Genomic DNA, 26,368 nt, shown 5'->3' on the forward strand with positions numbered 1-26,368 from the left:
GGGAAGACTTCCCAGAGGAGGTGGCATTTGAGTTGACGAGGCCAAGTGAAGAGGAGCAAAGCCATTGCGTGGAGTTTTATGGGGGCAGAGAAATAACAGTGTGCACTTGAAACTACAAACATTTCAGGCTGATCCCATTCCTTGGAGCCCTTCTCCCCGGGCTGCCCCCATCAAACCTCCAGGGTCCTCTGATTACAGAACAGAGAGGAAGCACGGATGCCAAGGAGCCACTGCTTTATTTTGTACAGACCAAGCGTGCTGGGATCCCCATGCCCGAGGGATTTGCCTCCTGCTGGACCCCTCTGGCCTCTCAAGCACAGCCACGCTGGCTGGCTCTGGACTGAGGGCCCCTGGGAAGGCCTGGCCGGTCTCTCTCTTTCTCCAGAGTCGTGGAGTCCGGAAGTCTTGGAGGGCAGTACATCTCAGGAGGCTGGAAACAAACACAGGTCAGAGTGGATCAACAGGATGCAGGAAATGTGTTTGGGGGGCGGAGGCCCTGATATTCCATATCCCTGGGTGGCATTCCTGCAGAGACACCATCCAAAGGAATGAAGGATCGTAGGCAGCAGAAGGAGAATGAGTGGGACGGAGCTCCCGAAGGGCCAAAGGGCAGAGTGCAGGGCAACCTGACGCTTCCTGCTTGTGGCAGGTGCCGGCCCTAGCTAGGGGTCTCTGGTGTTCACATCAAACTCACGGTGTTACTTTGGGGGGTGGTATTATCAGCCCCGTTTTCGAGCTGTGGACACAGAGGCTTGACCAGGTCCCACGACTTGCCCCAGGTCTCATGGCCAGTTAGTTACAAGGAGAAACGAGCTTTGGGGGGCTTGCTTGGTTCTGAACCCCCTAATACATTTGCCTCGCAGGGGGCGGGGCTGTGTTGTTCAGCTCAAACCTCCAGCGTGGATGTCAGCGTGGAAGATTATTTTTTTGGCAGATGCTCGGTTACCACGGTGAGCGCTGCTGGGAGGGGGAAAAACTTGAATTAAAAAAAAAATGGCAGAGACAAGATGTTCTGTGATGACTTCTGCTAAGAACTGTTCTCCTTATGGACGTGTGCCCTTTACTTGGCCTTTGAAACTGCTTTCTGTGTCCCTGAGAGCATAATAATGTAAATGAATATCACATCTCTTCCCGGTAATTGAGAGCAGAGAGAAGGCCATGTTAAGTCAAATTAATTTGCTCTGATACAGTCCAAGCCCATTTCCTCGGAAGGGGCAATCGCTTTTTGATGGGCTGAGGGTGCCTCTCGAAGTAGCAGGTCTATGGAAGTGGAGGCCGGGTGGCTCGTTTGGGTCCAGGAGGCCTCTGGAAGGAGGGCTGGGGACCAAGGCCAGGCCCCGGCTGTGCACCTGCGTGTGGCTGCCCCACTCTGCTGGAGCCTGAGCTGCTTCAAGTTCGGCGGCTAAGAGATTCATGGAGGCTGCGTGCTGTTATTACTGGGCAGTGGGGTTGCCTTGTGTCTGAACCCGGAGGCGGGTGCTTACACCTCCCTGGCTGACGCCCAGCCTCCCCTAACTGGCTTCGCCTTTCAGCCGGAGCCACCGAGTGGAATGCCCAGCACCCTAAGGCTTGAAACGTGCTGCTCAGGGAGGGGTTGTCAGGTGGTCAGCCCTGCCTCAGGGCAAAGAGCACTGAACTGGGAGTCAAGGTGGCTGGGTTGGCGGCAGAATCCCTGGAAGGGGAGGGCTTGATCTTGAGGGCTCCCTCGTTTGTTTTACCAGTGAGGTTGGAGTCCGGGAATTCCAACATCCCTTTAAGAGTAGATGGTTGGGATGCCAACCTCAGTATGGGGATGCCAAGGGGGGCAACCTCTTTAAAGATCCAGCTCCGTCACAGAGGAGACTCTGAGTTTATTCCTGTGTGTGCTCGGAACGGGTACCCAAGGAGAAGTATTACGGACACAAGTAGGGATTCCGGAGTTTCGAACACCATTCTGCCTGGGTGACTTCGTACGAGTGACTTAACCTCTCTGACTCTGTTTTGCCAACCTGTAAAATGGGAATCAATCCTCTTAACCGCCTTTTGGGGTTCCTGTGGCTACCAACTTGACATGTACGCCCACCAAATATAATCCGTTATGAGCAATGGATTCCTCTTCCTACCTTCAGTCTGGAGAAGTTCTAGGATTAGCACTGGGGTAGGAGAGAAGGCAGAGGGAAGCCCCACTTCTCTTCTCCCACTGCTGCTCTGGGACCTTTGCATTTGCCCTCCCCCCACCTGGGGCCTCCATTTCTCTCTGGGTATCTAAGGCACGAGTTGGACTCCACTCTTCGCAAAGCCCTTTCTACCCTGGCCTGAGCCCACCCCACAAGATCTGCCGTCATTTCGTGGACAGAAGGCCACCACGCCTCCTCCGGCTCCAGGTGGAATGGAGCCCCGGAAAGACAAGAGTGGGGAAACCAAAAGCCCAGCACCTTACCTGGCATTTCCCTACCGGACCCTCTGGTTTTCCGATGGGTCCGCATCCTCAAGTGCTAAGGAACCAATGGTACCTAGCAGAAGGCTTTGCATCTGGCACCTCATTATTTCCGCAAAAACCTCTAAAACCCGTCGTCTGTAGAGAAATCACTCACGGCGTGGAAGGAGCGGCAGCAACAGGTTTTCTCCGGGCTGCCAGACCTGGGGGACTATCTGGTTTTCATTCCCCAAGAACAGTCCCCGCCTGCTGCTTTTACCTGCACTGGCTCCTACTTCTGGAGATACTTCTTCATTATGCTCTCCACATCCTCGTCTTTGCTCCCTGCCCCCGGCTCCCTGTGCTCGGGGGACGTTCGCTCGCCGCCATCACCCTCCAGCCGTGGGATTCGCGGTCGGCTCTTGATGCTATCCGCGCTTTTGAAGGACACGATGGAGCTGGAGGAGGAGGACGAGTCAGAGAGGTGAGCGGGGTCCTCCTTGGACTCCGGACTCTTTTTCAAAATGGTCTTGATCCCCGAGAGAAAGGTCCGGTCGGCCTCCTCCATCTCAAAGTGGATGCGTGAATGCCGCGAACTGTCTTGACCCTCTTTGGCTGCTCTGGCCAAGGACACGGGAGACTCAGGCTTCCGGATGGCTGGGAGGAAGTCATCGAAATCCACTTTGGTCTTGCGTTCATAGTTGAGGCTTGGGACCTTCCAGGTGAACGGATCGCTGTCCAGGGGTTCTTCCATGAGGTGGGCAAACTGGCGGTTCTGGAAGACCAGGGGCTCCTTCCCGAGGTCTGGACAGCCTGCATCATCGAGGGAGGACTCCAGACAGCGCCTCCGAGGCCGCAGCGTGGGCGACAAGAGCATGGACCTGGATGAGCTTGGGGAGCTCAGTTTTCTCCCGGAGCTCTGCCCCGATTCGAAGAGGGACTCGCAGGAGCTGAACCGGGTCTTCAGCTTCTCAGGCAGCAGGGTGGTGCCCCTGGCGCTCTGGGAGGAGATGCATTTCAGGCTGGTGGAACGCAGGAGTCCGGACGACGTCCCACAGGCGCCCTCCGGTTCCAGGGCTGACTTTGTCCCAAACCCCAGGGAGAGGTCTCCCTTGTCGCTGCCCGCCCTGGCCCTCCGCAGCGCGGAAGCCCCAGTGGTCTGGTAAATGGGGAGTGTGGGCCAGTCCTCCAGGCCCAGCGGGGACCCCTGGCCCCTCTGAGCTCTCTTCCTCCGGAGACCTTCCACAAACTCCGACAGGGCCGCCGAGGGACTGGGCAGCTTTTCCCTGGACACTGGGGACACGTCTGTACTCCGAGAAGCCGGGGAAGAAGACTGCACCCCCAATCTCTCTGTGGGTTTTCTCTGCCTGCCGCACTCGTCCCCGTCCCCCAGATGGTAGTACTTTTGCCGTCGGAGGCAGAGGGGAGAAACAGACTTGTCCCCTGAGGTCTGGCTCTGCACGGTCTGGGCTCTGCTCAGGGCCGACGCCGGCTGGGACCTCTCTGCGTCTCTGGCCTCGTTGTTCATCCTGCACCAAGAAGACACACGCGGTCAGTAGAAACCATGCAATTCACACGGTCTGTGTTGAATTCACACAGTTGGTGTGAGAGCCGCTAAGCACAGGCCCTAATACCATTTTTCTTTGGACACACCATCCCTACCGGACTCTCAAATAAACCGAAGGACTTAACGCACAAATTCAAGCCATGTAAATGATTTCTTGTTGCTTTCTGAAATGCAATTTCTGCCTATAATTAAACCCAGCTAAGTACGTGTGAGTGGATTAAAACGGCAGTTAGGTCGGGTGACTTAGATTTATGAGCCATCGTATCTGACATGATAGGACCTACCATCCCAGGGCCTGCTGCGAAATAAGTTGCTTGCTTCTTGGAGACTTGAGGGGGACCTGCGGGGGATTATTTATTTATTTAGGGCCAAGCCCAGAGGAGGGTCCCACCAAGCAGGGCTTCTGAGAGTCAGTGACCCAAATATGTCTCAGTGGGATGCTCTATGGCACCCTTGATTGGTTTATGGGGTAGAGGAAAAACCTGGTTCCACCCCCTACCCCCCGCCCAAAGGGAAAGATTTTCATAAAATCAACATGAAACCAAGTCTATACACAAGAGGACAGACGGTTTCTATTCCGGGACTATACCAGGCTTGGCTTTCATGCAGAGGCATTTTATAGCAGCTGAGCCAAAAACACTCCCCCTCTGAAAAGTAGGAGCCTCGCAGCGAGGCGAAATTATAGGCTATAAAATAAAGGGCATCTTTACAGGAGAGAGACCAGAGTCCATCAACCGTTCCTTTAATAAATAAAATCTATTTGTCCTCCCCCTAAGAGAAACGACCCCCTGCCCACCCATGGCAAAGTTATAATTTATGAAAAAGCGAAAGGGGTATGAACGTCAGAGCCTTGGCAGGCAGACAAAGCCAGCGGCTGGAGGCTGAATATGGCCAAGGGCCACGTTTATGCAGGTTTCTAGTCATTATTCTGCTTCTCTACACTGTTGCTCCAACTGACAATGGGATTCAGTCTCCTTTACATAAGGGGGGGTTGGGGATTCTGGTACAAGACTCTGAGGAAAGCTTCTTGCCCACTGAGGTGTGATAGCACCATTTCCACCCCGACCACATGGGACAGTTTAGAAGGAAAAGAGAGGACCACAGTGACCCAAAGGGCTTTCGAATCTGTTACGGAAGCCAAGTCAATGGTACCCGAAGGAGATACCCAGAGCGGGAGGAAGGTACAGACAGGTGAGGGGGAATCAGGGTCTTTTCTAAGGACATGGGTAGGGACCTAGACCCTGCCTTCCTGAGCTCCTGAGGTCAAAGCTTCAACCATCCCGTATGCCTCTCTCTTCTGGGGTTGGCAGGAGCCTCCCCGGACCCTGGATCTGTGGGAGGTCGCCATGGCAATGATGCTCTGTTAAAGAGTTCCATGAGTGATAGGCACAGGGCTGGCTGTGTTCATCTGCTTCTCCTTCTTCCCTTGGTCAGCTAGGTGGAGGGTCTGCCGTCACGGTGGGGGGGTTGGGGGAGGGACAACAGGGTTGAGGTTGTGGTGTAGGCAAGCTACCTCCATCACCCACACTCTTCCCCATCTTCGGTCCTTCTTTTGTGGGCGCACGCTCCCCATTCCCTTCCCAGCCTCCTGCCTTGAGCTCCCCTCTTGCTCACTGTGCCCCAGCTGCCCGGGGTCTCCCAGTGCCGAGCCCTTCCAGCTTCCGGCATGGAAGAGAAGCACCTGGTCACCGTGCTGACATGTGGGGAAGTCACAGGAATGAAAGAAAAGCCCGGGGCACAGGGCCCAGCACCTAGCTCCTCAAATAACAGCGGTGAGATGAAGAATTAAGGACCTATAACTAACAGATGTGCATCCTTGATAACTAACAGTCCATGGTGATCTGGAATACTCCTAGGAATCTCTGCATCTTGAGCCTAACCCACTGCTGGACCCCACAAATGCCTCAGTTCAAGCTCCAGCAGGGAGGAGCAGAAGAATGAGTGAGCAGGTGACCTGGCGGCTCATCCTTCGGAGAAAGCTTGGTTCCCCATGTGCTAAGATGGCAGCCACACAATTTGCCCAGAGACTCTGCCTCCTTTCCCGTTGCTAGGCTGTTACCTTCCATCTCTGTCACCGCTGGACGTGGGCTGGAGAGCCTCCTTTATGAGGACCTCAAGGTGTGCTGTCAATATCATTGCCTTGGAATCCTTCTCTGAGCACACGGCAAGGTGGCCTTCCCGTGCTTTGCTTTATCTTTGATTTTTTTTCCTTTTTTTTTTTTTTTTAAATAAACAGCTCAGAGCTGCCAGGGGAAGTGGGTTGCTCCCAGAGCCAACAAAAGTCATTTCCGCCCTGCCTTGGTCCCGAAGGGAGGTGGGTGCGATGAATGTGTCTCAGGTGCTCAGTCGCATCCATCACCTGCCATGTGGGGATGGTGGCGTCGGGGCTCCCGTCACTGAGTCTCCTGGGATGCTGCCATCCCGGTCACCCCAGCTCCCATCGTCAGTGCTGGCTGTGGGTGCCAGGACAGGGCATAGGGAGAGGGAGGGAAGAGAAGTTAGGAGCAGGAAGAGGGGAGATGGAGGAAGGTGGGGCAGAGGAAAGGGGGAGGAGGGGGAAGAGGAGAGGGAGGAGGAGGAAGGGGAGGAGGGGAGGAAGAGGAAGTAGAAAAAGGCAGAAGGAGAGGAGGTGGGGGAACGGCTGCCCCCCAACCCTGCTGTCGAGACCGTGCAGGCTCTCATCCCTGCCCCCTCTGACTTGGCATGGAACCCAGCACACAGCAGCTGCTCAGTAAATTTTGTTGAACTGAGTCAAGTCTAGCTTGGAAATAGGTTCACGAGGAAGAGGACCTAGAAGAACGGGGGGGGGGGGGGGGGAAGGGGAGGAGGAGCAGAGGGAGGCGGGAAGAAGAGGCAGGCAAGTGAGCAGCTGCAGTGAGGGGATGGGGGCTGGAGAGCAGGGGAGAAGAGATGGGCTGATGGAGAGGGGAAGGAGGAGGGTGTCTGGGGGCAAAGGCGGGTAGAGGGGTTGGCGTGGAAGGGGCACAGGCTGGTGGTGGAGGATCTCTGACCCAAGGTGGGATGGGCTGGGGAGGGGGCATGGGAAGCCATCAGCAGCCCAGGAGTGGGGGTCTGGAGACCCCCGGCGGCGAGAGCTGGTGTCCACGACACAGGGCACAGGCTCACTGGGACCAAGCCCTGCCCCCCCACCCCCCCACCCCCGCTCCACTAGACCCGGCAGATCTGACTGCCTTCCCGGAGGCCTGCCCGAAGCAGCACCTTCCATAAGAGGTACAAGCCAAAATGCCCCAGCCTGGTGGTCACTGAGCTCCACCGAGGGGCCCAAGGGCCTGGTGTTTGGGGGGGGGTGCGGGGTCCCACCTTCCTGGAGTTGTCTGGTGCGTTCAGAGCCTCAGCTGCTGGGCTTGAAATAGGAGCACAAACCAAGCTGTGTAGACTCCTGGAGAGCCGACAGGACGGAGGAGGAGGAGGAGGAGGAGGAGGAGGAGAAGGGGGGAGTAGAGAGAGAAGGGAAGCAGGAGACATGGGGAAGGGAGGGGCAGGGCAGTAGGAGAGAACGAAAGGAGTCGTGGCTGAGTGCTGCCTCCAGGATTTGCCATTCAGAAATCCACCCCCATCTCTGCAACGCCGGCGCTTCCACTCCAAGTACAAAGTTGCTTGCATCCATTCCTTTCTGTGTGCAGACTGCAGAATTTCATGTGAATGCAGACACCCTCTTGCAGGCTTCCAAGGGAGGGTCCCTGTTCTGCCCTTGGAGGGAAATGATCTTCTCCGTTCCTGACCCGGCTTTGGACATTTCAAACCAGCCTGCTGTTCTCATTCAGGGGCCTGGGAAGACTCATTTTTTTCCCCCCAGCTGTCCTTACTGGACAGCTTGACTCAGATGGAACTCTGAGCATCGCATGATGGATGGCTGGCAGATAATCAAGATGTCCCCGTGCCTGCCTCCCAGAACCTTGGCCAGGGAGAGCGCTCATGGATAGAAGTTTCTCCGAGTCACTGGGAGACGGGTACGTACAAACACTAGGCGGGGCACCCTGCTTCTCTAAGGAGAGACTCCAGCAACATCTTGGGAACTGCTGCTGTCTGTCTGGCCTTTAGTCTATCTGAAGAAGAAGAACTCTCTAGCATACCTGCTGAAAGGAGCCAGCGGGTCCTGAGCATCTAGCCATAGCAGCACTGGGCTGGTCCCATAACTGAGTGGAGGGGCTAGTCAGTTGTCATTGAAACAGCTACCCCTAGGCTGGGCACCTACTGGGTGCCAGGCACAGTGCTGGGTGCCATGCCTACAAGGGAGACCAAGCTGATGGGCTTCCTGCCCTCACGGAGCTGACAGCCACGTTCATTCATAATCTTTACAGCAACTCCGTGGGTAGGAATTATGACCCCCCAGCACTGCAAGGGGGCGTGGGGCGACCTCCACAAGCACACACGGGTGGAAGTAACAGAGGTAGGGTTCCAACCCCCAGCCAGTAGCACCAGCCTCTGTAGACTTTCCTTTGAGCCCTGCGATGTGACACAGAATTAACAGTATTTCCTATGTCACCTTGTCCAGGTAACATTTGTCACTTGAAGCTTGGTCTGCTTCTGCCACTCACCAGCTACATGGCCTTGGGGCAGTCACCTGTCTCTTTGCCTCAGTGTCCTCAGCTGTGAAATGGGGGGAAACCAGGTCAACCTTGCAACGTTGTGGAGGTAAGAGCTCCAAGGGGCAGGGGGTTTGTCTGTCACGTTCACTGCCATACGCCGGCGCCAAAAACAGCGTCCTAGCACAAAGCAGCTGCTCCACAAACATGTGCTCAATGAATGAAGTTCAGTGCCCTGGCAGCCAGTAGGTACTCAGTTAGGGTGTGTTGGATGAGTGGGTGAAGCTCTAGTGCCTGCCACCCAGTAGGTACCCAGCTGATGTTTATTAAGCGAATTGATGAAGAAGAGAATAAACATGAAAACACTCTAAGTATTGGTGACTTAACTTTCTGAAGGTTTATTAGGGAGATCTGGATACGAACATCCAGAAATACAGGAATTTGCACTTTCTAACCCCCCAGGCTAGGAAAATAGGTTTCAGAGGCAAACAGGTCGAGGTTCAAATCCTGGCTCTGTTTGGGCCCAGCCAGGTCCCTGGTAGAGCTGGAACTTGCTCAGCTGGAGGAGTGGGGACAATAATGCCCTATCTCACAGGGATCTGTGAGGAATTAGAGAGGGCGTGTGTGTTCGGTATAGTCAGTTCCTGCGAATGTCACCCATGTCCACCTCCACTGCCCCCAACACTTCATGCAAGGCCAACAACGGTGGTACGCTTCACCGTGCATGTATTATTTACTCCCTTCGAAACACTGCTCCTAGCAAATGTATGTTTAAAAATCCTAATGCTCATTTGTTTTTTTGTTTTTTTTTTAACGGCTCTGCCCATCATGCTAGAGAAGGCCCCAGACTGAGGGCAGAGGTTCAAGAATACGCAGTTGCTATATATGACCCTGCTCTGAGAAGCACATGAAAAGGACGAGGATATTGAAGCAGTCTGTTGGGCTGCAGAATGAGCCAGCTGCCAAGACACGTGTCTTAGTATGGACCACATCCTGCCCCTGCCAGGCTGTCCTGTGAATGCGGCTCCATCATTTTACCACATGAGTAGATGCTCCATGAATATCAGGTGAAGAATGAAAAAGCCACCTCTACACACACGCAATGTGTATGCACAATCTCATCAGGATCAGATCCTTGCCCCATCTTGGGGATGAGGAAACAGTCTCACTCGTGAAAAGCCATTGTCTCAAGGTCACACTGCTAAGTGGCAGAGCCTGGATTTGAACCCTGGTGGGTCATATCTGAACCACACGCTTTTCCCTTCCACAACATCCTACACTTTCCAGGTAGAAAGGTGAGTGGAAACCTCAACGGGTTGAACTCCTATCTACATGTCTATATATTTCAATACCCACTGAGACATAATGAACAAAAAAAGTGAGGTCCAAGTCAAGGAGAGACATGGGATTCACCGGCATTCAACATAATTACACAGCAAAAATAATTCCCATGTCTGAGTCTGGGCAGAGCCTGGACAACCAGTAGCTGCAGGAAACTCGACGCAGACTTAATGACACCATGAATCATCCCCCAAGATGTGCTGTCACCCCCATTCTTCATCCGCACCTTGAAATTCAAGAGGAAATTAAAAATGTATGGATGTTCTAATACTGGTGAGGCCCAGGATGGGAAACCAGATGTGCTTTTAAGATGACCTGAAGGTTTTGTGACCAAGGCCAACACAACAATGGATAATCTGTGATAAACGTTGATACGGTGCCTGAGACTGTGCAAGATGTGGTAGGAACGTGAGACATTTATTAAGCGCCTATAGGGTGCAGCTGAATTCTACATAATCACTGCTGTGTATTGTGCCTTTAGGCTTTGTAGACACACCTTGATTTTATCTTCACAATAGTCCTCTATTATAATCCAATATCGTAATCTTCCTGTTTCACAAATGAGGCTCAGAAGGACACGTAATTTGCCGTGTAATCAATGGGAGAACATGGATTTAGGCCAAGGAGTCCACCTCTGGGATCCATGCCCCCTAACTGCTCTGCTCTCCTGCCCTTTACTGTCCTATTTTACAAATGAGGAAACCAAGGCTTTGTAGAGGCACATGGGCTTGCTGAGGCTCTCCTCTTGGTCTGACCATATACGATGCCAGACTGAGCTCCAGGGAGCAGAAGATGTGCCGCTTTCCCCTCCTGGAGAGCACACAGTAGGAGTGGAGACTGAATAAACCCATGAAGAAGGGTCAGCAGGGCAAAAAGTTCTGGGTAAACTGAGCCTCAGACTAAGTGCAGCAGGAGGTTGGCAAGGGAGACAAGTACCAGAGCCTGAGTGCTTGGCCTTTCTGGAGGACGTTGGTGGGGTTGAGTGAGGCTTTTGGAAGGGGGGTAGGGTTTGGGCAGGGATGTCGAAGAAGACACCCCAAGCACCAGGAGGAGATCCCCATCCCTCCCCGCCCAACCCCCTGCCAGTTATGAGCTTATTCAATCTCCAAACCCTTGGCAAGCAAGGGCTGATCATCTAAATCTCACAGGCAAGAAAACCAAGGCTGAGAAAGGCCATTCATCTGGAAGACTTGAAGCAAGGAGGAAGCCATGGGGTGGGATAACCAAAGAAGCATGCTCAACTACAGTGAGCCTGGTTACTGTTGGCCAGAAGGTACAAAGACTTGAGTCAGGAAACAGACGCTGTAAATATATTCTTGATAATATAATGGTTTCTATGAGACAAAATAACTCCCAAGTCTTCCTTGCTGTTTGCTCTGACCTTAAGTGGGTGCTGAGTCCTTGACACCTGGGCAAAACCAATCCAATGACCCACCCTCAGTAGACACCTGTCCACCTACCTTCTGTGCATCAGCAGACTTTTCCATTGCCTCACTCATACATTCTACTGGATCCTAGGTCCTAGGTACTGGGTCATAGGTCCTAGGTACTAGGACCAGTAGTTTTTGAATGCAGCCCATCAAAAGCACCCTGGAAACTCTACTAAACATACACACACACATTTCAGTGTGATGAAGGGGAGGTGAGGGGACCATTCTAGTATCAGAGGGAATAAAGGTTAACCAAAGATGTGAATAAAAGAGGGAAAACTGTGTGGGAAGAGAGGGGGTATACGGGTACTTTCTGCTTAATTTTTCTGTAATCCTTCTAAAAATTTCCCCCCAAAATAAACTCTACTAATTTTTTTTAAAGAGAGAGATTAAAGAAACAGAACAACCAAATGCAATGAATATCTTTAAGAGGATACAGGGATACAATTTTAGGATATTGGGGGTAATCCGGATTTTGGGATCTTGGATGATCTTATGGGTGTGTTGATTTTCTTTGGTGAGCTAGTGCTCTGTCAGTTAGGAAATGTCCTTCTCCTTCTTCTTCTTCTTTTTTTTTGTTTTAAGATTTTATTTATTTACTTGACAGAGAGAGAGAGCACAAGCAGGAGGAGTGGCAGGCAGAGGCAAAGGGAGAAGCAGGCTCCCCGCAGAGCAGGGGGAGCCTGATGTGGGACTCGATCCCAGGACCCTGGGATCATGACTTGAGCCGAAGGCAGTTGCTTAACCAACTGAGCCACCCAGGCGCCCAGGAAATGTCCTTCTTCTTAGGAGAAAGATGGGAAACTATTTTAAGGAGGACTGTCATGGTGTTTTCAACTTACTTTCACATTGTTCAGCAAAAAAAAAAAAAAAAAAAAATGTTTCGATGTGGATAGAAGTAGAAAAGGAGCTAAAGAGAAATGAAGTCGATATGCAAAACGCTGGTCATTGTTGTATTAAGGTGGAGGCTCATAGAATGGATGGTGCCTAGATAATTCTGGAGTAGAAAAATGTAAGAAGAAGAAAGAAGGGAAGAAGGACAGAGGGAGAGGGGAAGTGACATTTATGGGTGATTTGGAAGAACCACTGTTCTAGATTACCAAAAAAAAAAAAAAAAAAAAGCAAACACTTTTACTCATCCTTCAATGCTCAGCCCAACTGTAGCCTCCTCCAGAAAGCCTTCCCCCACCTCCCAGGCGGGTGAGGTGTCTCCTTTGGCTTCCACAGCCCCTGGGCTCCCCCATAACTGTGTACTGCAATTGCTGTTATGAACTAGATTGTATTGTTCTTCTATGAATCCCCGGTATCTAGAAGGAAAGTTTATGGGATGGAAAGAATGAAGGAATGGAGGGGTAGGGGTGGGGCATGTGGAAACATAGAAAGAATGAACAAAGGGCTCCATCTGACTCCTCTGGCTGGTTCATTCAGACCCCAGCAGCCCTGCTTCTTAGCCAGCCAATCCCACATCTCCGAGTTTAAAAACAATAGATTCCAAGCCAACTTCCGGCACACAATCTGGAGTGAATGCTTCATGTCTACACCCAAGCCAAAAGCCTGGTTTCATTGCTACAGAATTCCGTCAACTTCTAGAATATCAGAATGGAAAGGGAGCTGAAACCCCAGCTGGCTTGAACACCTCATTCTACACCTGGAACAACAGCGAAGGAAAGAGAATATCTTAGGTCATACACTGATGAGACAGTGAAAGTACTGATTCTATACTTTTACCTTCTTCTTTTTTTCTTTTCTTTTTTTTAAGAGAGAATCTCAAGCAGACTCCCCGCTGAGCACAGAGCCTGACATGGGGCTCGATCTCACAGCCCTGAGACCATGACCTGAGCTGAAATCAAGGGTCAGATGCTTAACTGAGTGAGCGACCCAGGCGCTCCTATACTTCTTTACCTTCTGATAAAATTTCCACTGTGTTTTGAAAGAACCAACTGGATATGTAAAGGGATTAAAATCTCTAATTGGATTGGAGATTCAACTTGGGTTCAACATATTTAAATGAATTTTCGATGCATTCCTTCACTTTTCACAGACATTGCCTCAGTGGAATGTGGTGCAATGAAAATAACCATAAAAAAATCTCAGACTTAGTCATAAAAGCACCAGTTCCTCATGAAAATGCAGTTTTAAGTGAATGGAAATTATCCAACCAGCCATCCAGCCACCCCTCCTTACATCCATCCAGAGTCATTTACTGAATCCATGATCCCAGATGCCATCAATAAAAAGATCAATAGCCCTTGCAGTACAGAAGCTTAAAGTCTGAAAGGGAAAGGAGATTCACCAAGTTATGACTGGAAGGAAATTTGAGTGAACCTTCATATCCTCTTAGGCATGAAGACTACGGAAGAAATGTTTACTTAGCAAAGGGAGTAAAAAGTCCAGTTCAGCATTCAACTTCTGGCTATGATAGATTAGCTTTTCCGGATATGATAGACTAGATTTTCCAGAGGAAATTTCCACTTAGAAAAACTAGAAAAATTAACTTTAAATTTACAGGCATTGGAGGGCACCAAAGCAACCAGGACTTGAAGGGTCAAATTTTGGAAAGAGGGACGTATGTTGAGATGAGCCCAGTACTGTGGCATTTTTCCTCTGGAGTCATTTGCTGATCTTGAGGAAGAAGAACTAATCCAAGGAACGTACACACTCAGATATCAAGACTTACATACAAAGCTACATTAATTAAGGCAATGTTAAATCAGCTCAACGATGGACAAGTAGAAAAATGGAATAGAACAGGGCCTAGGATATATATAAAATCACTTGATTTCATTGAAGATGATAATGGTGGTAAAATGTGAAAAATATGACTTCTTTTAAAATACATACACAAGGCCAGTCGGATATTCATATGCCAATGAATCTTAACTAACCCTACCTCACACCATAAATATTAATTCCTGATGAATTGTATATCTAGATATAAAAGTTAAATCAATACAGTGTTTGTAAAAAAAACATAGAGGGATGTTTTCATAATTTGGGAGTAGGCAAATAAAACTTCAATGGAATAGAAAAAGCGCCAGCCATAAAGGAAAAATATTCTAAGTTCAGTTACATTAAAATTAAGAACTTCTGTCTGTTAACATAGACTGTAAGAGAGTAAAAAAGGCATTCCATCAAATGGAGTGGCTCCACTTACTCAAGAAAGAACTTACATCTAGAATATATTAAGGACTCCTGCAAATTAATAAAGAAGAGACAATGCAAAAGAAAAAACATAATTGGCAAAAGACTCGATCAGACATTTCATCAGAAAGGATATCTCAGTGAACATATAAGCACATGAAAAGTTTTCTTTATCAGGAATGTGCAAGTTAAAACCAAAAATGTGACCCTACCAATAGCCACCAGAATAGCTAACATTTAAAAAAAAAAATGACAAAACCAAGTGTTAGCAAAAATGCAGAGCAACTGGAACCCCCATTCACCGCTGGTGAGAATGTAAATTGGTACCACCGTCTTGACAATATTTATTAAAGTTGAAAATACACCTATGGCCCAGCAATTTTACTCCTGGGCATACACCCAACAGAAATCTAAATCCATGCAACAAAAGATGTGTACAAGATGGCCCACAGTAGTGCCATCCATAATAGTGTTAAACTAGAAACAACCTAGGGGCGCCTGGGTGGCTCAGTCGGTTAAGCATCTGACTCGTGATTTTGGCTCAGGTCATGATTTCATAGGTTGTGAGATCGAGCCCCGCTTTGGGCTCTGCATTCATTGAGGAGTCTGCTTGAAGATTCTCTCCCTCTGCCCCTGCCCCCACTCCCCTGTTCTCTCTCTCTCTCTCTCTCTCTTTCTCTCTCTCAAACAAATCTTAAAAAAACTAGAAACAACCGAAAATGTCTCTTATTAACAGAATGAATAAATCATTATTATATATTCCTACAATGGAGCATTATAGACCAGGTTTTCTCAATGGTGACATAACTGACATTTTGGACCAGATAATTCTGTGGGGCCAGTCCTGTAGGATGTATAGCAGCATCCTGGTCTATCTCTGTTATGCTGACCAAAAATATCTCCAGACATTATCAACTATCTCCTGGCAGAGAGGGGGGTGCAAAATTGCCCCCAGTTGAAAACCACAGTTATGGACTATAGAGCAAAGAAAACAAGGGAATTACCCCTAAATGCAACAATGTGAATGAAGCTCATAAACATAATATTAAAAGGGGTGCCTGGGTGGTGCAGTCGGTAAAGCATCTGACTCTTGGTTTCAGCTCAGGTCGTGATCTCCAAGTCCAGTGAGGCGTCTGCTTGGGAATCTCTCTCCTGCTCCCTCTGCCCCTCGTGCTCATGCTCTCTCTCTCTCTCTCTTTCAAATACAACAAATAAATTTTTAAAAATACCCCACATAATATTAAAAGAAAGAAGACGGATGCCAAAGAATACTACTGGATACTTCCTCTTACACAGAATTTAAAAAAAAAGTCATATCTAATTCATAGCATTGGAAGTCAGGATGGTGGTTACCTTCGAGGAAGGAGCGAGGTCATGACCTGAACAGGGGCAAAAAGGTTTTAGGGGCACCTGCGATGATCTGGTTTTGCTTTTGGTAGTAATTACATAAGTAGGACCAATTTTTGAAAATTTCATAAAGATGCACTTTCCTGGATGTGTATTTCAGTGATAGGTCTACTTCATCAAAATAGAGCTCAACCAGAGAACCAGAGATTCTAAAAGAATGTCCTAAACCATCAACATTTAATCCAAATGGTTTTTACACAAACTTGCTGCTAAATTAGATGAGCCTCAAAATTCCTGAGAGATCCGCAGATCTACCATCCAAGGCCTGGAGTTTTAGGTAGAAAACAGCCCTCCTTCCCATGGAAGCCTGTCCAAGAGTCATGTTGGCTCCAAGGCTGAATCTTGGACAGAGCCAGACTTCTGGTTCCACTTGCTCAGGCCTGGGGTCTGTGGTAAATGTGTTTGCACTGACATTTCCATGCTTTCAGTTTCTACTAATCTTCTTAAGACTGAGAAAACTGAATAGCACCCCTTTGTCCCAGGAAGACATAAAACCATATTCATGAGAGGCCTGTTCATTAAGTATCTTCAGGGTGGATTAAAATGATCCTAAGCTCCGGTTCTAAGAATGCAGAGACCAGTAAATAAATGTACTATTGAAATAAGATTACTAGTGAATGCTTAACCTACTTTGAGAACGACCTGTACCATCCATTCACATTTACATAATTAATGAACTAATTACAAACACATCTTATCTAATCATTTAAGCAGGTCTCATGTGACCCATCCTTGCCTTCGCTTCTGTAGTAGACTAATTGCACTTTCTTGAAAGGAATACAACTTTATTTTAAAAACAATACCCTGTAATTTAGACCTTTTTACTAATTCAAGCCAGCCTCGTCCCACATAAAAATCAACGGGGGCAAAAGGAAGTTGATGTCTAAATCTTGTTCTTTTTTAAACCAAGAACAGCAAGCCGAGAGTATGGGGCTGCAAATGTTTACAGAAAGCAAATTTTCCCCCAGTAAAAGGAAAAGTTGTAATGCCATCGTTTAGCCAAACGAACAGCGGTTGTGTTAATTCGGCACCAAAGCAAATGATACATACAACAGTAATTAGCGAAGATTACACAGTAATTAAAATCACGATGATTATGTGAGTGAGAATAATTTATACAATAATCTCCATGCTCACATTGCAATATGGTACAAGTCCAATAGCAACAGTGGAGAGCCATGTTTGGTAATAAATTCAAATCACAGCATCACTAATTATGTGGTGATAGATTGGTCATTGAAATTTAGGGATAAATAAAGTCTCTGACCAGGACACACACAATTTTATTTGGGCTTCCCAAGGCTACTCAGTGAGGACCTTAAACACATGAATACGTTTTCTCTTTTCTTACTGTCCTTTCCTTTCCCTTCTCCATGCCCCCCATCCCTCGACTCTGTCTGCATAATTTTGTCCACTTCCATAATTCAACCTTCCCCTTGGTGGAAAGCATTTGCTTTGTTTATTTGTTTTTTATCTACTCACTATTATTCTGCTTCAGGTAAGGCACCCCCTTATCTTTTGGGGAAACCCTTCCTCCCCCAGTGTTCCTGTGGTTTGGGCGGGAATATCTCCCAGAACCAGGTGAGAACACCAACTTGAGCCTATGGTAAGAGATTCCTTCATTCCCCTTATCCATTCTGACTGGTTCAGAATAGACATGTGACTCCCTTTGGGCCAATGAAAGTCAAGCTCAGCATTTTTGTGGAACTGTTTAGAAGAGAGAAGTCCTCTTTACTTTTGGACTCTGAGTGGTACAGGCATGAGCTGGAAGATCTGGGCCGCCATCTTCCTACCTCAGAAAAAAGCTAATGTAGAAAACAGTAGGGCAGAGAGGCTGCTGAGGGATCAAATCCCCATGATCATTTTTGAATCCCTGGGTGGAGGGAATGAGACCAGAAAGGCAGGTAAAAGCCAAATCACATAGGGCACTGTAAGCCTGCTAATGTGCTTGAATTCCACCCTGTTCTATCCTGGAGGGCAGAGATCACCAAAGTTTTCCTGTAAAGGGCAGATGGCAATAATTTTTGGCCTAGAGGCCATCTGGTCTCTGTTGCAACTGCTCAGTTCTGTCATCACGGTGCAGAAACAATCATAAACAATACATAAAATCAAAAACAAAAAAGTGGGCATGGCTGGGTTCCAATAAAACTTTATTTACAAAAACAGATCGAGGGCCAGATTTGGCCTGTAGGCAAGAGTCTGCTGACTCCTGTGGTAGGAAAGGGGAAGCTACTGCAGCCAGACTTTCACTTTAAAGGGATCATATTGGCTGAAGTGTAGAGGATGGACCAAGGGAGGATGGTACTGGAAGCTCTTTGTCAACATCAAGGACAGAAATGACGGTAGCCTGACTTACAGGTGTTGGCAGTGAGGATGGAGAGAAGCAGAGAGAGCAAAGAGTGTTGGGGGGTTGGGGGGAAGAATAAATAAGATCTAGGGATCTGTTGAATATGAGGATGAAGGAGAGGGGATGGTAGTCTGAGAAGACCCAGTTTGGGCGGCTTTATGAATGAGAGAACTACCAAATGATACTGATAACACAGAGCGGACAGGGAGGCAGGAGATGCCTCCTGGATATGCTGGGTTAAGACACCAGGGAGAGGTCATCTTCTCAGTGCAGGGATTAAATACAATGTCTCCATTTAAAACCTGGGGGGACATAAGAGCTGGAGGTCTAGATGTGGGGGTTGCCCACTTACAGTAGGGGAATAAAATCACAAATCATCTGCGATCCGGTAGAGAGCAAAACAGCCAGGTGAGGGCATTACCCCATGACCCCCCATATTTGGGGGCTGGGGTTGGGAAGGAAAAGACCAGAAAAGAGAAGTTTGAGGAGCTCCAAGGAGCAGAAACTCTATGAGGCTGAGTGAACAGAGAAGTGTTCAACAGTTTGCCAACTTCTCAGTCCAGAAAAAGATCAATACTGGAGAACGTCCCCCGATTTGTCCCTTTGGAAGCCGCTGAATAGTGAGGAAAGTTGCAATGCGTGGTGAGGGCCAGGCCCTGGGTGGCAGAAATGGGAGGCGTGTGAGAGCAGATGGTGCGTGTGGAGCCCCACTTTGGAGAAGCCTGGCTCCAAAGGGCAGGAAAAGGAAGACCTCAGTGGGCTTCAGGGTGAGGAGGAGGGTCTAGAGTGAAGTAGGGAAAGCCTGACATACTGTGAAGATAAGAAGGAGGTGGGGAGAGGCCCCCCCACTTTCACACTCTTCCAGCAAGGTCAGAGCCAGGAGAGGTCAGGCACATGGCGGGGGCCAAGGTGAGCACACCCGTCCCTGGACGGCCCTGGCACCACTTGCAGCCAGAGGTTAAGAGAGATTCCTAAGCCAAGTATGAGTGCCACCACCAAGCCCATAAATTTCCTCTCTGGGGGCCACGAAGGTAATTTAGTGTCTCCATTTCCAGAAGCTCTTGCATTTATCAGCAGCAGCTGCATGGTTCCTGGACTGTAAATCATAAGGCTTTAGGTGTATTTCTCTTGGGTTGACGGCCCCTTATAAGTAATGCAGGGAATGCTTTTATTTTTTTGGTGGAAGACTGCTTTGTCTCTCTCTTCTGTTTTTAAAGTGACCTTTCTCCGTCAAATTCGAAACGTCCAAGAGACTCATTTATTGAGCTCTATGAGGTGCCAGGTAGCATGCGGCTGGGGATACGGGTGTGCTGTCCTCTCCTACTGTCCAGTCTCCTAGCAGAAAGGACACTGGGATGATCTGCTAGTAACCAGTCAAATTTAACATGCAAACGCCCTTGGACTCACCGAATCATTTGCCCACATGTATAAGAATGTGTGTGTGTGTGTGTGTGTGTGTGTGTGTGTGTTTAAGGGCTTATAGGCTTAGAGCAAATACCCGGAAAACAGCTGAAAGAGAAAAAAGAAGACTTTAATGAAGGAAACTGTGGCATGACTTGAAGATCTTTTGCAGGACTGGAAAAAAATGAGACTGGCGTAGGCGTACTGATAAGGAAAGATTGCCGAAATATATTGTAGAGGGAAAGAAGCACATAGTAAGAATTTATGTAACGCATAAGGTACATCATAGAGCGTCGTATCATTTATGTCTTTTAAAAGCCCACAAATATGTTCTATATTTGTCATGGGTACGTATATGTTTAAAAATCCACAGAGAAAGATGTGGAAGGGGGAGCACCGAACTGAAGGTGGTTGGGAAGGGAGCTGAGATTGGGGGCATGGTTAAGAGGATTTTAGCTTTAGGGACACCTGGGTGACTCAGTCGGTAAAGCGACCGGCTCTTGATTTCTGCTCAGGTCATGATCTCAGGGTGGTGAGACTGAGCCCTGTGTCAGGCTCTGTGCTGGTCGTGGAGCCTGCTTAAGATTCTCTCTCCCTCCCTCTCTGCCCCTCACCCCCACCCCACCCGCATGTGTGTGCACTCTCTCTCTCTCTAAAAAAAAAACAAGATTTTAGCCTTTTCTGTTCTATTTTAAATTCTTGAAGGGAGGAAGAATTTATAGATTACTTGTGCAGTTACAAAGAGCTGGAAGGCACCTGAGCTCTAAGCCCAGACTTTACTATAAATTTGGGTAAGATACTTCCCTCTATAGACCTCTGTGTTCCCCATCTGCATAATGAGCAAAGCGGGTCAGTTAATCCCAGTGGTTCTTTCCAACTCAGAAGTTCTTGAATCTCTAAACTGTAAACATGTTCCAAGGACAGTGCTCAAGAATTTCAGGGCTCACTGCCATGGGATCTAGCACTCAGTAGGCATCTTTTGGATCGAAGCTGAGTGTTGAATGATAATCCTTATGCAGTTTTAATATTAAGAATGGTTGTTTGCCAGTGAATTTTGCAGATGAGTGATCTGCACTTCCTCCCCCCACCTCCAGATAAATGTCAGAGAGCCATGGTAGTGCAGGAAATACAAATACAGGCTTTGGAGGGATTCAAAGCTGGGTTCAAAGACTGGCTCTTCTACTTACTTGCTATGGGACATTGATCAATTACCGACCTCTGTGAGTCACAGTTCGTGCTGAGATATGACCAAGTAGGGTTAGTATTTCTGCTCCCGCCTTGATGTCATGGTTAGTTATTCACTCAACAATCATTTACTATTTTTCTTTTTTTTTTGAGAGAGAGATTGTGTGCATGCGAGTTGGGGGGGGGAGGGGAAGAGGGAGAGGGAGAGAGAGAATCTCAAGTAGGCTCCACACCCAGAAACCCAATGCAGGGCTTGATCTCATGACCCTGAGATCCTGACCTGAGCCAAAAATCTCATCGGACGCTTAACCGACAGAGCCACCCAGGCGCCCCCTCAACAAACATTTATTGAGCACCAACTGTGTGCCAGCCCCAGGGATGCAGACTTAAAGAAAATAGACAAGGAGCTTATGGTCCCTCCTTGCCTCCTGCCACATCACTGTCCTTAGTGCAGGCACCACTGCTCTGAGCTGTGCTGGGCCAAGCCTGAGGACTTGGAAGGGAAAAAGGAAGGTAGGGGGGCTAGGCTCTGGCCAGGGTGCCTGGGGATGCCGAGGACAGACTCTGCTTGAGGCACAGCTATAAGAGCAGGGTAAGGCGATGGTGCGGGATAGCATTTTACCCACTGCAGAACTTCTTTCAAAATTGGAGTCCATCCTCTCAAACCTTGCTGCTGCTTTATCGACTAAGTGTATGGAATGTTCTGAACGCTTTGTCATCATGTCAACAGTCTTCACAGCATCCTCACCAGGAGTAGATTCCATCTCCAGACACCACTTTCTCTGCTCATCCACGAGAAGCAACGCCTCATCGGTTCAAGTTTTATCACGAGTTTCTAGCAATTCAGTCCCATCTTCAGGCTCCACGTCTAATTCTAGTTCTCTTGCTGTTCCCACCCCATCTGCAGCTACTTCCTCCACCGAAGTCTTGAACCCCTCCAAGTCCTCCACGAAGGTTGGGTCGACCTCTTCCACACTCTGTTAACATTGCTATTTTGACCTCTCCCGTGAATCAGGAATGTTCTTAGCGTTATCTAGAATGGTTAACCCTTTCCAGAAGCTTTCCAATTTACTTTGCCCAGACCCATCAGAGGACGCACTATCTACGGCAGCTCGAGCCTTTCAAATGTATTTCTTAAATAATAAGACCTGAAAGTTGAAATGACTCCTTGGTCCCTGGGCGGCAGACTGGATGCTGTGTTAGCAGCCATGAAAACAACATTAATCTCGAACATCTCCACGCCATCCAAGCTCCTGGATGACCAGGTGCACTGCCAATGAGCAGCGATATTCTGAAAGGCATCTCTTTTTTTCTGAGCAGCAGGTCTCAACAGTGGGCCTAAGATCTTCAGTAAACTTGTGATGTAAACAGATGTGTTGTCACCCAGGCTTTGTTATCCCATTTACAGAGCACGGGCGGAGTAGATTTAGGATCATGCTTCAGGGCCCTAGGATTTTCAGAATGGTAAGTGGCTTCCACTCAGAGACACCAGCTGCATTAGCCCCTCACAAGAGAGTCAGCCTATCCTTTGAAGCTTTGAAGCCAGGCATTGACTTTTCCTCTGTAGCTATGAAAGTCCTCCGATAGTAGGTTCTTACATCAACCCTGAAAATCATTGTTTGATGTAGCCACCTTCATGGATGAGCTTAGCTGGGTCTTCTGGAGAACTTGCTGCAGCTTCTACACGAGCACCTGCTGCTTCACCTTGCACTTCTGTGTTATGGAGATGGCTTCTTTCCTTAAACCTCGTGAACCAACCTCGGCTAGTTTCAGACATTCCTTCTGCAGCCTCCTCACCTCACCATTCAGCCTTCACAGAATGGAAGGGAGTTAGGGCCTTGCTCTGGGTTCGGCTCTGGCTTCAGGGAGTGTTGTGCCAGGTTTGACCTTCCATCCAGACCACGCATATTTTCTCCAGATCAGCAAGAAGGCTGTTTTCTTTCCTTATCATTCATGTGTTCCCTGGAGTAGCACTTGTCATTTCCTTCAAGATCTCTTGCTTTGTGTCCACGATGTGGCTAAGTGTTTGGCACAAGGGGCCCAGGTTTTAGCCCCTCTGAGCTTTCAATGTGCCTTCCTCACTACGCTGAATCGTTTCTAGCTTTTGATTTAAAATGAGTGGCGTGTGACTTTTCCTTTTCCTTGGACACTTAGAGGCCACTGTAGGGTTATTAATGGGCCTAATTTCAATATTGTTATGACTCAGGGAATAGAGAGGCAGGAGGAGAGGGAGAGAGACGGGGGAATGGCTGGTCAGTGGAGCATTCATAACACACACATTTGTGGATTAAGTTCACTGTCTTACATGGACATGTTATCCGTGGTGCCCCAGAATAATGACAATAGTACCATCAAAGATCATTGATCACAGGTCACCATAACAAATATAATAGTAAGGAGAAAGTTTGAAATATTGCAAGAATTACCAAGATGTGACACAGAAAGACAGAGCAAATGCTGTTGGATAAATGACACTGATCGACTTGCTTGACAAACCTCCGATTTTTAAGAAACGCACTCTCTGTCCGTACACTACGGTGAACACAATACAGCGAGGTATGCCTGTCCAATTGTTAATTACGAAACTCAGATTTTATGTTAATGAGCATTCCCATCGTGCTATGGCCACCACCAGTGCTGTTTTTGCGGCCTTCTACACTGGCTGATGGGGAAAAACAGGGGTATGTATTTATCAGGAAAGAAAAAGTCCTCATCCTTTGGGGTTCACAGAGGAGGTGGCTCTTTCTCCATACAGGTCTTTGTTTTTAATTAAGAGCAGTAATCAGATAATCTTGCTTTAATTAACTCCCCAATGCATCCCCACTCTTGGAGTCTCTCTTTGATATTTTCAACATCAAATTTTTCAGCCTAAGATTATCTGCAGGCATGTGTCAGACATTTGCCATTTGCTGAATATGCCCAAAAGGTTAGCGTGAACTTCCACCCCCTTCTTTTTGTAGAGATGTTTCCACGCCCCGCCCCTTCAGAGCAAACACATTTCAAGTCAGGAAGGGGTTGTCTGAGTTTGCCCCTTGAGTCTGGGACTTTTCTTTATCACATTGGTTCTTCTGTTATCACAAAAGCAGTGTGCATTTCATCTTAATTACGCATCTGCTTAATCCATAATTTCTGATTTATGGCCATTAGCTCCTAATTACAAGAGGGCCGCCCTTGAAAAGGAAAATGAAATGAGCTGAGAGAAACGAAGCTGGCTGAAAAACAAGAGCGAAGATGGATTTAAATCCTAAACTAAGAGTGGATCCCAAGGCCCGGTTGTCAGAGGAACCTATTGTTGGCAATCCTACAGATTTGCAAGAGTTTCATCTCAGGCTGTAACTGAATCCATCTCTCTCCGTGGTGGGGAAAATATAAAACCTTGACATTCAGAACAAAGCTAAAACCTCTGAGGGAGAAATCATCCAGCCTAACTGTCTCGATACTGATTCACCATTAAAAAAACCCCCAAATACAGAAATGCCTAAGTGAATATGTTTACAAAAGAAACATTTAAATCCAGAACAATCTATAAGTGGGAGACAAGTAGGACTTGCTTTAGATAGAAGGCAACTATAATAAATCCATAGTTATTTTAAAAATGTTCACCACATGCTATTTAAAAATCATCTGGAGAACCATGCTTTAGGGAGGGCTGCATTAGAGCCTCATCATTTCAACTGTTCAGAGCAGTAAACAGAATTATATTTCCTGTTGCACAGATGAGGAAATGAAGGCTCAGAGAAGACAACTGACCTGTCTAAAGTCGTTCAGCTAAGAAGTGGCAGGGTCATAGCTCACACTGTCCAAGGCCATGCTTGACCTTGCCTTAGCTGGAGAAAATGGAAGACGTGAACAACAACCTTCAAAGTATGAGATTCTTCAAGCTACCGGCATTCCAGAGGCAGCAGGGACATACTCTTACCTGGAGCTGAGGATGTGGCTGCTGCTGGCTGACTGTCGAGAAGGGGTCCTCATAGTATCTGTGGCCAGGGACAGAGTACAGCTCAACCAGGACTGCACACTGCCTTCTGGCTGGGAGCTGAGGAGGGAGATGTTATCTCTAGAACCAGAAGACAGGATGCTATCAGCACGATGACAACCACAGTAACAGCAATAACTAGATATTCACCCCTAAGCATAAGCCAGGCTTGTGCTGAGTGCTATACATGCATAACCTCAATCAGTGCTCACAATAGCATCCCTGAGAGATGGAAGCCAGTGCCGTCCCCATTATATAGATGAGAGTAATGGGATTTGAGGAGGCCAACTTGGTTCTTGCCAAGGTCACCCACTTAGTCAGTCATGAAGTTGGGATGCAAACCCAGGTCTCTCTGATTCCAATGCCCATGCTACTAACCTTTGGCCTTCTTTGGGGAGGTAAATACTCTGATACAGATGTTGAGGCAACTCTGATTTGAGAGTAAAATTTGGCACTGAATTTTATACCAAATGATATGTCCATGAAATATGTCAAGTGTGAAGGTCTTAACTCTTTGCCTGCCTTAACCAGAACATCTTTGTAGACATAGACTTTACTTTTATGTCCCCTAATTCTGAAATTAGGCCTTGTGTGGGCCTGTCATTGATGTAGGTACTCAATGATTATTTTACTTGCAGGTTTATACTCATTCAACTGTATCTATTGATATCTATATCAATATTGATATCTGTATCTATATCTATCCATATTTGTGTCTGTCTATAAATTCATTTGCTTGTTTATAGAATACTCTATGCCAGGAACCATGAGAATGAGCTATAAACATGAACCCAACATTGATCCTATCCTCAAGACTCTGTCTTAGCAGAGTATGCATCTATAGAAATAACCACAAAATAAAGGAGAAAATTATCAATGCCATAGAAAGGGACAGAAAGTAGAGGAGAATAAGGAAGGAGCATTGCTTTGCTTCTTGGAGACATAAGGGAAGGCATTAAGTAATGATAGTTGAGCCACAATGTGTTTGAAGGTTAAGGCTTGACCATGCAGGGCCTGGAGAAAGGAATTTGAGCTGGAAGGAACAGCATACACATAGGTATGGAGTTGGAAAGGGGCAGGGCACAGATGATATGAAAAGTAGGAGTCCCAGGTAGAGAGGGAGGTAAGAGTCAGATATGTGTGGGGCTCAAATGTCAGTCTAAAAAGTCTGCTCTGAGGCAATAGGGAACCACTGAAGGTATTTGAGGGGGATGGTGGCATGATAAGTCATGGGCTTCTCTCTGTCTAAAAGAAGTTGCACCATTCAATAACATGTCCCCAGTGCCATGTGTTATGACCATGGAGTCCAAGCAATCATGGGCATTGCTAGTAAGTCTCCAAGGGGGTGTGGATGTTCCCTCTGCAGACTGGACACAGAGCCAAGGGCTGGTTCTTGACTTCAACGTCAACTGCTCAGCGTTCTCGGGGTTAACTTACGTCTCTTTTCTGCCACTGCTGCAGTCCACTGCTGTCTGGACACTAAAGGAGACACAAGAAAGAGCCTGTCATCCTTGTGCTACCAGGGGAAGAATGTGGTCTTTGGTGTCAGACCAACTTGGGTTTGAGTCCCACTTCCTTTGCCGCTGTGTGAGCTCAGGCAAGTCGCTTGCCTTCTCCAACCCTCCCGTGCT

At 47.9% G+C, this 26,368-nt stretch overlaps 1 protein-coding gene across 1 annotated transcript in view; it reads right to left on the reverse strand.

The window, feature by feature from the left end:
- Positions 1-220: 220 nt before the first annotated feature.
- The window catches only part of MYO18B (myosin XVIIIB), a 227,310-nt gene continuing 201,162 nt past the window's right edge, over positions 221-26,368 (reverse strand). Inside the window, exons 40-43 of the mRNA XM_078060114.1 lie at positions 26,175-26,216; positions 24,681-24,818; positions 2,676-3,924; positions 221-430 (exon numbers count right to left, since the gene is read on the reverse strand). Of these exons, the coding sequence (XP_077916240.1) occupies positions 2,688-3,924; positions 24,681-24,818; positions 26,175-26,216 (1,417 nt within the window). The 3' untranslated portion in view covers positions 221-430; positions 2,676-2,687. The remainder of the gene's footprint in view (positions 431-2,675; positions 3,925-24,680; positions 24,819-26,174; positions 26,217-26,368) is intronic.

The sequence above is a fragment of the Halichoerus grypus genome, chromosome 13, assembly GCF_964656455.1.
Source record: "Halichoerus grypus chromosome 13, mHalGry1.hap1.1, whole genome shotgun sequence".
Classification (NCBI taxonomy): Eukaryota; Metazoa; Chordata; class Mammalia; order Carnivora; family Phocidae; genus Halichoerus; species Halichoerus grypus.